The 14,036-nt window shown below is 39.3% G+C and overlaps 1 protein-coding gene across 1 annotated transcript in view; it reads right to left on the reverse strand.

Annotated features, from left to right (window-relative positions):
- VIT (vitrin) overlaps positions 1 to 14,036 on the reverse strand; it is a gene marked incomplete at its 5' end in the record, with an annotated part of 181,055 nt that overhangs the window by 132,495 nt on the left and 34,524 nt on the right. The window contains 2 exon segments of the mRNA XM_044659586.1: positions 1,811 to 1,821; positions 8,318 to 8,383. Coding sequence (XP_044515521.1) covers positions 1,811 to 1,821; positions 8,318 to 8,383 — 77 coding nt within the window.

The raw sequence follows: 14,036 nt of genomic DNA on the forward strand, positions 1-14,036 counted from the left end.
ATTGAACTCTCCTTTGTAAACAAGAAAAACAGTTAATCAAAACCCCTCAATATAATGACCCCATCTTGACAACATATATGAGATTCTGCCCTAGTCACCTCCAATGTTTTGGCAGAGAGGACATAAGTATGATTCATTATCTGTTCTCCAGGAACGTTATTGGTTTTTCAATTACTCAGAGTTTGGTTTTCTTTTACACGTTCTCTTTCTATAATGCTAGGAGAGTGCCTTTACTTTGTTTGGCTATGGCTACATGACAGCTAAGGTACAAATTGATGTTGCAGATAGGTGTACACAGTAGGGCTTGGGACCAATTTGATAACTATTTTCTTTCCTTATTTCTACCTTTTTAAGGGGAGGACTTTTCCATGTGACAGCATATAGATTACTCCCTGGGATAATCTTTGACATTCTCTCTAGTATCACCAGCTCAGCAATCTTATTAACCCAGGGTGATGTCAATAGAAGCCAAGAGTAACCACTAGCAGAAAACTATGAAATAAGTATGGGAGGAAGAAAGATAAGAAAGTATGTTCGAAGGAAGAAGGATAAAGAGGAAGAGAAACAAAGGAAGAGTGGGAGAAAGCTCAGAGGGGCACAGATGATGGCAACTGTCATCTTCATATTATTGAGAGTCACTTCAGACCTGAACAACCTTACTAGTAGGTAGAGAGCTATTTATGCTGCATAATTTTAAAGGGCCCCAGGCTAAGCCTCTTTTTCAAAGTATCAATTTTATTGCCTGTCATCCCACTGTTGCAGCTTCACTCCTTTGGGATTGAAAGATTTTTCAGTTGTCAAGAATCCCTTATTAAATGGAAACCCTTGGCAGAGAGAAGCAGCATGGTATATTGGAAAGAAAGCCAGCAAGATTTCATTTCTGGTCTTACCTCTGTTACATGCTATTGCATTCTCTGTGTTGATTATTTCTAATTTACCTCATATATAGCTTATCCACACATTTTTGTTTATATGGTATCTTTGCCCCTTAGACTGTGAGATCCTTAAGAATAGCAACTGCCATTTTTTTTGTATCCTCAGGACTTAGTACAATTCCTGGCACAAAGTTAATAGGTGTTTATTGACTGCCCATCTATGTGATGACGAAAAGCTATTCAATCTCTCTGTGCCCACAGTCAACTTTAGGATCATAGATTTAGAGGTGGAAGAGACATCCGGATACATTTAATTCAACCCCTTATTTTACAGATTAAGGAAACTTCCATGGAAGTTAAGAGACTTTCCCAAGATCACATCATGTTGGTAGTACCAGCTAAGATCAGAATTTGCACCTCTGTCTTCAGAGTTGGTGCTCTTTCTACTAAGTGTTGATGCCTCCTCTGAGGCTGTAGGTTTTAAATCAGTTGCATGTTGCATAGGTCTAAAGAGTTTCTAACATTAATAACTAACACTTCTATAGCACTTTAATGTTTGCAAACCAATTTACATATTATCTTCTTTGATCCTCTCAAAGACCCATTGAAGTAGGTGCTATTATTCCCATTTTACAGATGAAGAAAAGGAAGCTGACAAAGATTAAGTGATTTGCTCAGGATCATACAGTTAATAAATGTCTAAGAGGATTTTAACTCAAATCTTCCTCCCTCCAAGTCCAATGCATTGTCCACCCCCTCATTTAACTGGCCTACTGATAAAATCACAGATCCAGATCAACCCTACCCTCAAACTCAACATATAGTAAGCCTAGTAGGTTTATACTTTAATAGACACAGAATCTAGGGAAGAAGACGCAAGGTAGGCATATGATAGATAAGGAGAAAGAGGATGCCATGGAAGAGCAATGCAGCACCTTTGCAGTAACTAAGGGCAGAGAAGCAATAGATTATAGGGCCATGATGGTGAACCTATGGCAGGTGTGCCAAAGCTGGCATGCAGAGTGCTCTCTGTGGGCCCACACTGCCCCTCCCTGCCCAAGCTCATCACTAGAAGGGCAGAGGGGCCCACGAAAGCTGCTCCCTTCTCCTCTTCATCTCAGTGCTGAGGATATTTTTTTCACTTCACCTGCCCCTCTACCCAGCAGCCCAATGGGAGTACATGGAGGAGGTAGGAGTAAGGTGGAGAGCTCACAAGCAACAGAGCTAGAGGGAAGCAGAGCACTGGGGCCATTCTCCTCCCCCCTCTACACTCAATGAAGACATTCCTCACTTCACTTGCCCCTCTACCCAGCAGCCCAATGGGAGCTCTTTTTCCCTCCCCTATGTGGGTGTGGGGCACACCCAGTACTCAATGGGGAGGCATGGCATGGCAAATGGTCTCTAAAAGGTTCACCATCACTGTTCTAGGGCAATTGGTTCGTAGGAGAAGAAAGTCCCTAAACCCAGTCCCTGAGCAGTCAGTTAACAAGGCGGGGGAAAAGACACTGAATACAAACTTTACTTAATTTTACTGGGTGTCTACTCTGTCCTCAATGGTTTTTGAGTCACAGGTATAGACAACCAATAGGGAACAGAGCCTTGGTGGTAGGAACATCTTCACAACAGCAGAAAAGTATTAATGCTAGTTGGAGCTGTCATTGACCTACTAAGTTCTTAGAGCAGGGCAGCAGTCTTCCTCCAGTCAACCTGTGATCCCAGAGCCTGGGTGTCTTGCTTCAAGTAGAGAGTCTGAAGTCAAGTAAGAGCTACTTTACTGATGATGGTGGATGATCCATCCCAAGCAAGCTCAGAGTTAAGTTTAGAAACCTTCTACTTGGGAACCAATTACTCTGGGGTCTACTTTTATAACAGATGTACCCCCCATTTCCTCTGAGCCCTGTAGCAAACAGGTTTTTCCACCAAGGTCCTTCCATAACCCTTAGAGCCCTCCTTTTCCTTTTCTGGTTCTGAGGCTCTAATCCCAATCTTTGGTAATTATTACTCTGTAGAACCACTTGGAGCTAGCATGAACTCTCCAGCCTCTCATCTCCATCTACCTAATCCTTAGGTCTTCCTAAGGCCATTCTTTGTTCCTCATCTACTCTGCTAAAACCTTTATTATATCTTTTTCTATCATTTAATAAATGCTCCTTTTCTTAGACCTCTTATTCTCTTGTAGATATGGAGACTTTTTGCATCATTTTGAGATAAAAGAAGCTTGGCTTTCCCTAAAAGGTACCATAACCTTAGACATCCCTGGAGCAATTCTTTCATTCCATCCACCCCACAACCCAACCACTGAAAATACTTAGGCAAGAGTAAGACTAGACATGATCCTCAATGTCCCTTTTAGTTCTTTCCTTGGTTGCTACTACTCAAAAACTTTTTTCCTTTGAGCTTCATACTACCCATCTATGCCTCTTTATCAAGATGGTAATCTTAATATTATCTTATACTCTCACTCACCCCATTATCCAATCAATTGCCATATCTTCCACTTCTATCTTCACAACATGTCTAACTCATTCTTTCCACTCACACAGGTACCACCCTAGTTAAGGCCCCCATCACTTCTTGCTTAGAATGTCGCAATTGCCTTCTTCTTTTTTTTTTTTTTTTAATTTTAAACCCTTAACTTCTGTGTATTGACTTATAGGTGGAAAAGTGGTAAGGGTAGGCAATGGGGGTCAAGTGACTTGCCCAGGGTCACACAGTTGGGAAGTGTCTGAGGCCGGATTTGAACCTAGGACCTCCCGTCTCTAGGCCTGACTCTCAATCCACTGAGCTACCCAGCTGCCCCTCGTAATTGCCTTCTAATTGGTCTCTGTGTCTCAAATCTCTCACCACTTCAGTCCATCCTACACATTCTGCCAAAGTAATTTTTCTTAAGCTCAGACCTAACCAAGCGATTTGGTTACTAACCAACTCCATTGGCATCCTTTTGTCTCTAGGATCAAATATAAACTCCTCTGTTTAGCTTTTAAAGCCTTATACAACTTGTTCCCACCCTGGGTTTCCAGCCTCACTAGACATTACTCCTCTTCTTCCAATCTATCATTCAGTCAAACTGTTTTTCTCTCTGTTTTTCACAGCTGATGTTCCATTTCCTATCTCCATGTCTTTGCACTGGCCATCCCCCATGCCCGCAGTGCTCCCCTGACCCTATGACCTCATTCTCTTTCTTTAAGATATATTTCAAACTTTGTTTTTCCCTCTAACTGCTAGTGCCATCCATCCAGAATTACTTTGAACATATATGTGTATCTATTATATGTAATCTAGTATACATATATAATGTGATTTACAATATAATAGTTATTAACTTTGTGTTATTCACACAAATATACCACAAATATATGTATATATTTCATATGTACATATAATATGTACTACAATGTTGTTGTGGTTTTTCTCCTTTGTATTTGAAGAGGACCAATAACACATGGGGATAATGTTTTGACTTATTCCTGAATTGGATTTCAGTGAAGCAGAGTTATACAAAGTCACCAGCCTCTCTCTTCCAGAGTCATCGAAGTCCAGTGGTAAGGCAAGATTCAGGATGACCAGTGATGGCCTGGGATGCAGTGGATCACTTTGGCATCTTTGATGTTTGACCAAGTTCTGCTTCTACTGCCTTTATGGCCATTGGAACAAATTATTCTCATTTGTCCCTTCCAGTGGGGAAAGTCTTTACATGCTTGGGATAGACATCTCCCTAATTCACCAGTAGGTTCAAAGCCTATCAGAACCCTCAAACTGGTTTAACCTTTCTACTGAGATGAGGGTATGGCTGCTGTACATGCTACAGCTTCTGGGAGCCACAGGTAAGAGCTGGGTGGCAGGTGGAGCCCAAAGGAGGAAAGTAACCCTAAAAAGGTCTGGGCAAGCCCTCACACCAGAGGTGCTAGTTCTTCCTGAACACACCATATATCCCTTTTTACAATGTAAGCTCATATTGACTAGGAATTGCTTGATTCTTTGTTCTTTTTTCCCTTGAACCTAGCGCAGTGCCTGCTATATGGTGCTTTATACTTGACTGATTGATCTATCCTTCTTGTACTGTTACACCAGGCCTCACTCAGGCCTTTCTTCCTTTTTATTAAAGGAAATCAGAACCTGGTTCACAGGTTCCCTTCCAACCAAACTTCTGTCCTCATAACTGGAGACTTTATTATGTATGATGTTCCCCAGATGCTTAGAGTCCCAGTTTGCAATCCTCTTCAACTTCCATGGCCTAAACCTTCATTTCATGGATTTGGGGGATGGGATTAGATGTTATTTAGGCTAGTATCAGAAGAGTAACCTGGGTTCTAGGAAGGCCACACAAGCACAGGGCTGGCAAAACCAGCACTGAGATGAGACCCACACTCACTAAGATGATATATAAAAGTTGTTTAATTTTAACAAGGGAAAGGTAAAAGGGTAATTGGACAACTTAAGCTAAAGGTTTCTATCTAAACTCCACAAGATCTAAATGTCCTGTCATGAGGAATCTTCTTAGAATGAGCTACACTGAGCTCACCTATCTATCTAGGGACCCAGACCCTACTATAAATATCTTAAACTAACCCAAACCAACTACCCTTTTGGTGGTAATGGAGGTAGTTAGGCAGCTAGGTAGAACAGGGTCCAAAAGGATCCCAGCCAGATTCTCACAGACAGATGGCTCAGCTGAACAGGATCACTCAGGAAGCTTAGTAGATGTTTCAATCAGGTAACAGAGAAGCAGGTAGGATGGAGAAGTCCAGATATGCCACAGCCAGCAAAAGATCTCCCTCCAGAGAAAGAGAGAGAATGAAAAATCCAGCATAAGTTAACTGACCCTCCCCAGCAGAATTTTAGAATTCAGGGACTTCAGGGATTGGACAGCCCTGCCCTCAAGCTTACATTCCAATGAAAATGTGCACAGGGATGGTCATACCTTTGAACCCAATGTCACCCAGAAATGTTCTAACTCCATGATCTAGAACTTTGATCTCCTATCCTTCAATTTTTTTCTCTGCCCTATACAAAGGTATGCAAATCTAAAGTAGTTTGAGAAAGCAAGAATACTAGTCATTGGGGAAATAGGTACAGACTTCACATAGAAGGTAATGCTTGAATTTTATCTTGAGGTGAGAGAGATTCTTTGAGATAGAGGTGAGATGGGAGAGCATTCCAGGCATGAGAGATGGCCAATGAAAAGATATGAACACAAGAGGTGTTATGTTATGCTGGAGGTACATTGGTGAGGGCAGCTCAAGTGGATAGAGTGCTGAGCCTAGAGTCAGGAAGATCTAAGTTAAAATCTGACCTCAGACACTTACTAGCTGTGTGACTCTGGGAAAGTCACTTAATCCTGTTTACCTCAAAAAGAAATGGCAAACCACTCTAATATCTTTGCTAAGAAAACCCCAAGTGGGGTCAGGAAGAGTTGGACGTGACTGAAGCAACTGAAAAACAATAACACATAGAGACAACCCTTTTTGCTGGATGTAAAAGAGGGAATAATGCACAAAAAATTAGAAAGATAGGTTAGGGAGCAATTTAGTCTTAAAAGTTAAACAGAGACATTTATATTCATTCTAAAGACAATAGGGAGCCATTGCAGTTTTTTGAATAGGGGAATGTCCAAGTCAGATAGATGATACGGGATAACTTTGGCTGCAGTATGGAACCATGGGAGCCAAGATTTAGAAAGGGAAGGTACCTCGAAAGTCATCTAGTCCTATCCTCTTATTTTACAAAGGGTGAGACAGATCCAGAGAGCACAGACAACTTGCCCAGATGAAACAAGTAGTCAGTAGCAGAGCTGGAATTTCAAACTGAGGTTCTGTGATTTACAAATCTTATACTCTTCCCATTGCACCATAAGTTTCCTCCATGTCTGCCAAAACAATCTTCCTGAGGCACAAGTTTGCCCATGTCACTGCCTTGTCTGAAAGTCTTTACTGAATCTCTCTTGCCTCTAGGAAAAAAACACAAACTCCTCATTCAGAATGCTTAGGTAGTGTGTTAGTTTCCATATTAACCCAATCATTGTTTTCCACGTATCTGCCCCAGGGCCAGTCTTCCTGGCTCTGGTTCCTGACATGAAATACTAATTACAATTAGATCCTATTAACATTTCAGGGTATTAGGCTAGTTCTGTCTCATTCCGTCAGGAAGTCCCACATGTGGGGCTTAAGGGTATAGAAGAAGTCTCTTTATTTCAAATGATGAACTTTTTCCATTTAAAGATGCATTAATTATAAAATCAGTTGGAGAGCTGATCCTAAATGAATGAACCTCAAATTTAATCTTACTCATTCAATCCAACAAATACTTATTAAATGCCTACTATGTCCCAGACATTGGGCATATAAGAATACAAGTGAACAGTTCCTGCTCTTAAACTTACATTCCAATGAAAATTGAATGACAAATTTCCCCTCAATTCTTTTAACAACCGTATAATCTTAATTCTAATGATAACAACAACAACAACAACAACAACAACAATAATAATGGATAACATTCATATAGCATTTACTATAGGCCAGTTACTACTGTGTTAAGTGCTTTACAATTATTTTCTCATTTAATCCTTACAACAATCCTGGGAAATAGGTGCTATTATTATTCCAATTTTGCAAGTGAGAAAACCAAGGCAAAAAGAGGTTAAGTGACTTGCCCAGGGTCACACAGCTAGGCAGAATTTAAGTTTATATCTTCCTTACTCCAGGACCAGAACTCTATCCACTGTGCCATCAAACCTCTCCATGCTACATAGCTACCTCAAATACCCCTGATATCTTTAGATCCTTTTATGCAATCCTGAGTGGCATCTTTGTACAGTAGAAAGAGAGCTGCTTCTGAAGGACTTATGCTGAAAAGCCTCTTTTGACTACCTGCATGTCCCTAGGCAGTTGTTTAACTTTTCTGGGCCTCAGTTTCCACATTTGTAAAATTGGAAAAGTGGAAGATTAAATAGCCTTTAAGGTTATCCTTCCAATTCGTCCTATGGTTAATTCTCTACCAAGTAAATGTTTTTTACTTTCTCCAGTTCCTCCCACTCTCCTTCCCTAGCAGGGTGTTATATCTCATATGTTTTTTCTCAGATTTGGCTGTAGCTGCTGGGTGTGCTGGGTGGCTGCTTTCCTAGGAGCTTTCTGTTCAGGCCAAAACTTAAGTTTCTGTAGTTGCTCAGACTCAATTTCTTGGCTGCTAAGTGGGAGACGCCCTCTTAAAACCTGGGAAATTTGTACCCTAGTTTAGCAATGGGAGCTTGGTGTCCTTTGGTGCTCAGATGTGCATTTCAGAGTAATAAAATATATTATATCAACTACCCTAAACTCATTAAGAGTTCAACTCCAGGGATAAAATGATTAAACATAAAACTTAAAATTATTCCAAATTTCCCAGTGGAATATCCCTTACTGCAAAAACCAGCTTTATAACAGAAATTATTATTTTTTACTTACAGAATTTTGGCTTTTTACTTTTTTTGGTGACTTCTTTAGTTCCAGAGTTTCCAATCAGCAACAACACTAGATAGAATAAGTGCAGAAAAGGCTAATTAGCATCATTTCATATAATTTCTCTCTCCAATCAAACAATTTCAGAGTTGGAAGGGACTTCAATGGTCACCTAGTTCAACCTATACCTGAAAAAGTGTCCTTTCTATAATGTGCCTCACAATTGCTCATCCAGCTTCTCTTTAAAGACCTCCCTTGATTGACTGATAACTCATTATCACTGGAGGCAAGCTGTTTTACTTTCTGATAGTTTTAATTGTTAGGAAATGGTCTCAATCTGAGAAGAACCCTGCTTCTTCAGCTTTGGTCTGTTGTTTCTCGTCTCATCTTGGAGGACCAAGCAGTGTAAGTCTAGTCCTTTCCTCACATGATGATCCATTAAATATTTTAAGAAGCTACCATAACCTCACTGTCTTCCTTTTTCAAAATTAAATATTCCCATTTTCTTCAAGTAAAAATATAAGAAGCGAGACTGATCCAAAAGGTCTTTGAGAGATGTGAATCTTTTGGGGAGACAGGAGCAGTCAGGGACTGCCTACAATAAACCATTATGGCAAATAGACAAATTCCCAAGTTATGCTTCTCAAAATTTTTATTCTCTAAAGACATCTTTGATTCACATCCTTCTGGTGAACCTATCAAAACAACATTTTAAATAGTACTAGAGTAATGGGATTTGGTACATGACCAAATGATGTTAGCAAATTGCTTCTGGGAGACAAGGAGGACTGATGCATGCATGAATATTTTGTAGTGGTCTGTCACATGATGGAAAGCAGCCTTCCCCAACACCCCCTCCACCCCCATTGGCTGTGTAGCCAGAACTGTCTGAATCTTTAAGTCTACCTGACTTTAGATACTTACTTTCTCACTGCGGCAATGTCCAGGGATGAGGGACTCCTTCACTCATAGAAGGTGACACAAGATTGTAAAAAGTATGGTGGGGACTGACCACCTTCCCTTTGTTCATGTATATAGGATATATAGGATACTATAGAAACAGTTTTCATCTGTTTTATTTGTCTTTTTTAATTCTCAGGGCAGAGAGTAGGGTCTCTAGATCTGGGAACTTAAATCATGGGACTCTTGGAGCCCAGGATCAAAGGATAGAAATTGAGGCTAGAGCCAGTGTTGGGCAAACTTTTTAACGAGGGGCCAAAGGAAAGGAAGTGCTCTTCTGTCAGTCTGTTTCTAAGGCAACTCTTTCAAAATTTCATTGTATTGTATCCTACTCATTGTATTTGTCAGATTAGGAATAATGTCTCCCACCCATAGAACATTTCAGGGGGCCTGCATCTGGCCTGCCAGCTGTAGTTTGCCCATCACTGGCTAGACCAACAGGGAAGCCCTGAAAAGCTGGGATTCTGGGAAGGTAGAGGGGGCAGCTTTGGTCTTGAATTTAATGGGACTGATGCTATGTAGGATCTGACTTAAGCTGTGAAAATAATCTCCCTTCTATTCCCAGAGACAAAAGTGTGGCATGGGGAAGGAAATTATGCTAAAAGGTGTTGATGGGAAATGTTTCTAAGCTTTTCCTTCTATATCTTTAAAATAAATTTCTCTGTAAAAGCTAATAAGGTGGTTAAATGGACTTCAGGAGCTTGGACTCCTAAAATTGGAGGAATCACAGTTTTGGGGGCTCTAGTCTATGGCAGAGAATAAGAGATCTGATAGCTCTCTAGGGTAGTGGTGTAAAACTCCAATAGAAATGAAGGCAACTACAACATATATAAAGATTTCTCTGGGCTACATGTTGACTTAGTTTCAAAATGTAGCACTATCTATGTTTCATTACATTTTAACTTATTTTGTTAAATAACTTCCAGGTACCTTTTTAACTAGTTCTGGTGGCCCTTACAGCATTGAGGAAGGAATGCAGCTCTGTTTGTCACCTCTGCTCTAGGCTACTGGCAAACCCTGGGGAAGGAATGAAGTATAATACACCTGGCCTTTAAACAATGGGATCAGACTGAATCAATGATATACTCTTAGTACACATCTTATTTGTGTATTATTTCTGTGCATCAAAAACACAGTATTCACTGTTCTATGAATTATTCCATGGATTTCCTGCCCCCCATCAATTGGGGAATGGCTGAACACATTGTGGCATGTGGTTGTGATGGAACACTACTGTCCCATAAGAAATGACAAGCCGATTAATTTTTTAAAACATCATGGAAAGACCTACATGAATTTATGAAGAGGGAAATAAGCAGAAACAAGAGAACATAATATATAGTAACAAATAGTGTTTGGAGAATTACTTATGTCCACCTCCAGAGAAAGAATAGATTTGTAGAAGTAAGCAAGACATAGTTTTATAAAGGGATGAGAGGGAAAAGGAGAGAGGGAGATACCAGAGAACTTTAATGTAACAAATAAATAATAAAATTTTTTCAAGAAGAAAAAAATTATTCCACAGGTAGGATAAATTGTGAATTGACCATCGAGCCTGCCTGTGATATGGAGCCATGCTTTGTTTGGCAACATATTAAATGCTGACAATTGATGGGGCTTATTTTTGTCCTTCATAGTGGCATACAAATAACCTTAGCTTCTTGAAGTCTATGTTCATAGAATATAAACTCTAATGAGTTCACCCAAGTTGAAAAGGCTTTGGAGATGGGCGTTGAGTGGATTGCATGTCTATTATCTGAGGACTAATAGAACTGACTTTAGAGAGATCAATCAGAGAGTTAATTGCAAGAAGATGAATTCTTTTGACCACCTGACTCTAGAAACCATCCTATTAGGGTTGCATGCCACAGTGGTTGATGGTGCACCTACCTCCCTGCAATCATAAATGTCTGAAATGTAATTATTGAAGTATGTATAGCATACCCACCTAGACCTATGGGATTGGCATATATATCTGTTTTGGGAGATGGATAGAAAGTATAGGAGAGGTATGGGAGAAAGAAAATGAGAAATGTAGAGGAGCAGAAAGGGAAAGGAAAGGTGGGAATTTCATCCCCATGGAATTGCTGTCAGAGAATCTTAGAAGTGAAGAGTCTCCAAAGACCATCTAGTCTAAACTGTACTTTTACCATATTCACCAACAATAGATCTTCAAATCTTTGCCTGATGATCTCTCGTGATGGGAAGCTCACTACTTTGCCAAATCAAGGAATCGCAGAGCTGCAAGGCATCTTAGAGGTCATCTAGTCCAATAAACACTTGAATAAGAATTCTTTTTTCTGTCTTCTATAATCAGATAAACCTCTGCTGATGTAGAACACACTACCTCTTGGGCACACCATTCCAGTTTTAGATAAGAAGTTTGTGCTTATACCAAGTCAAAATCTCTCTTAATAACTTCCATCCATTGCTCCTGATTCTACCTCTTGGGGACAACTGAAATAAACCAAATTCACTAATAAACCAACAAGAATTTATTAAATGCTTATTTTGACTCAAGTCCTGTGCCAAGCCTGGGGAAACAGAAAAAGAAAAAAACAAATCCTGCACTCAGGTAACATGTTCTAATGGGGATAGGCAAAAGGCACCGAAATAGGTTTTTTTAGAGTCAGAGTAGATGGAAGGTCACTTTACAGCTAAGGGAATCAATAAAGCCCTCCTTCAGAAGGTAGGATTAAAATTGAACTTTGAAGGAAACTAAGCAGTAAGAGATGAACATGAGACTTTGGCAAATACTTCTCTGAAATACAAATAAACTAAGAAGGAAACTATAAGTAAATTAGGTGAGCACAGAATAGTATACTTGTCAGATCTTTGTGAGGGGAGGGATTTTAAAAACAAGCAACAGTTAGAAAAAATCACAAAATGTAAAATAAATAATTTTGATTGCATCAAATTAAAAAGTTTTTGCACAAGCAAAACCAATGCAGCCAAAATTAGAAGGAAAGCAACAAATTGGGAAAAAATCTTTATAACAAAAAACTCAGACAAATGTCTAATTACTGAAATATATAAGGAGCTAAATCAATTGTACAAAAAATTAATCCATTCCCAATTGATAAATAAGCAAGGGACATGAATAGACAATTTTCAGATAAAGAAATCAAAACTATCAAAAAACCCATGAAAAAGTGTTCTAAATCTCTTATAATTAGAGAAATGCAAATCAAAACAACTCTGAGGTATCACCTCACACCTAGCAGATTAGCTAACATGACAGCAAAGTGGTGAATGTTGGAGGGAATGTGGCAAAATTGGGACATTAATGCATTGCTGATGGAGTTGTGAATTGATCCAACCATTCTGGATGGCAATTTGGAACTATGCTCAAAGGCTATAAAGAACTGTCTGCCCTTTGATCCAGCCATACCACTGCTGGATTTATACTCCAAAGATATCATAAGGAAAAGACTTGTACAAAAAATATTTATAGCTGTAACAGGCTCTTTGTGGTGGCAAAAAATTGAAAAATGAGGGAATGTCCTTCAATTGGGGAATGGCTAAACAAATTGTGGTATCTTTTGGTGATGGAATACTATTGTGCTCAAAGGAATAATGAACTGGAAGAATTCCATATGAACTGGAATGACTTCCAGGAACTGATGCAGAGTGAAAGGAGCAGAACCAGGAGAACGGTGTATACAGAGACTGATACACTGTGGTACAATCAAACATAATGAACTTCTCTACTAGCAGCAATGCAATGATCCAGAACAATGCTGAGGGACTTATGAGAAAGAAAGCTATCCACATTCAGAGGAAGAACTGTGGGAGTAGAAACACAGAAGTAAAACAACTGCTTGAACACATGGGTTGATGGGGATATTATTGAGGATGTAGATGCTAAACAATCACTCTAGTGCAACTATCAATAATATGGAAATAGGTCTTGAACAATGATATATGTAAAACCTAGTGGAATTGTGTGTCAGCTACAGGGGGGAGGAGGGGTTTGGGGAGAGGGAAAGAACATGAATCATGTAACTGTGGGAAAATATTCTAAATAAAAAAAGAAATACAAATAAACTATATCCACACAATTCATTTGGAATTCCTGTAGTAAGTAAATACAAATTTGACTCCAGTTACTTACTAGCTGTATGACTGTGGGCAAGGATGTTGTGAGGATTAAATGAGATACTAATTACAAAATGCTTAGCACATAGGCACACACAGGCATTATTAAATGTTAGCTCTTATTTAGAAGCCTTGCCAAAAAAGGAAATGAATTTATTATCATATGACCTGTTCTTGATGAAGACACAGAAGCCCTTAGTGGTCACTGCTTCTATTCCTGAGTGTTCATAAACATCCCCTTTAATAATGTTCTAAAAGTTTGTCTGGATCTCATCCAGTCCCATTATCATCTGTATGTAGATGACTATTAAAATAGATTTTCAATTCAACTTAAACATTTATTATTTATTTAGTCTATGAAAAAGTTATCTTTTTCTTAATCTTTTCTTCCAAGCTCTAGACATTTAAAAATGGAATTAAATTTGTCAGACAGATAAAAGGAGTCATGAAAATGCCATATTATGAAGCTAGGACAAACAGATAATCAGTAAGGAAGTGATCAGGAGTGTCAAATGCTAAAGAGTTTCAAAAAGAAAGGGTACCAGACAGTGTATGATAAACCCAAAGAGCCCAACTTTTGGGACATGAATCCACTATTTGACAAAAACTGCTGGGAAATTTGGAAAACAATATGGGAGAGATTAGGTCTAGATCAACATCTCACACC

This window comes from Gracilinanus agilis, chromosome 2, assembly GCF_016433145.1.
Source record: "Gracilinanus agilis isolate LMUSP501 chromosome 2, AgileGrace, whole genome shotgun sequence".
NCBI classification, from domain to species: domain Eukaryota; kingdom Metazoa; phylum Chordata; class Mammalia; order Didelphimorphia; family Didelphidae; genus Gracilinanus; species Gracilinanus agilis.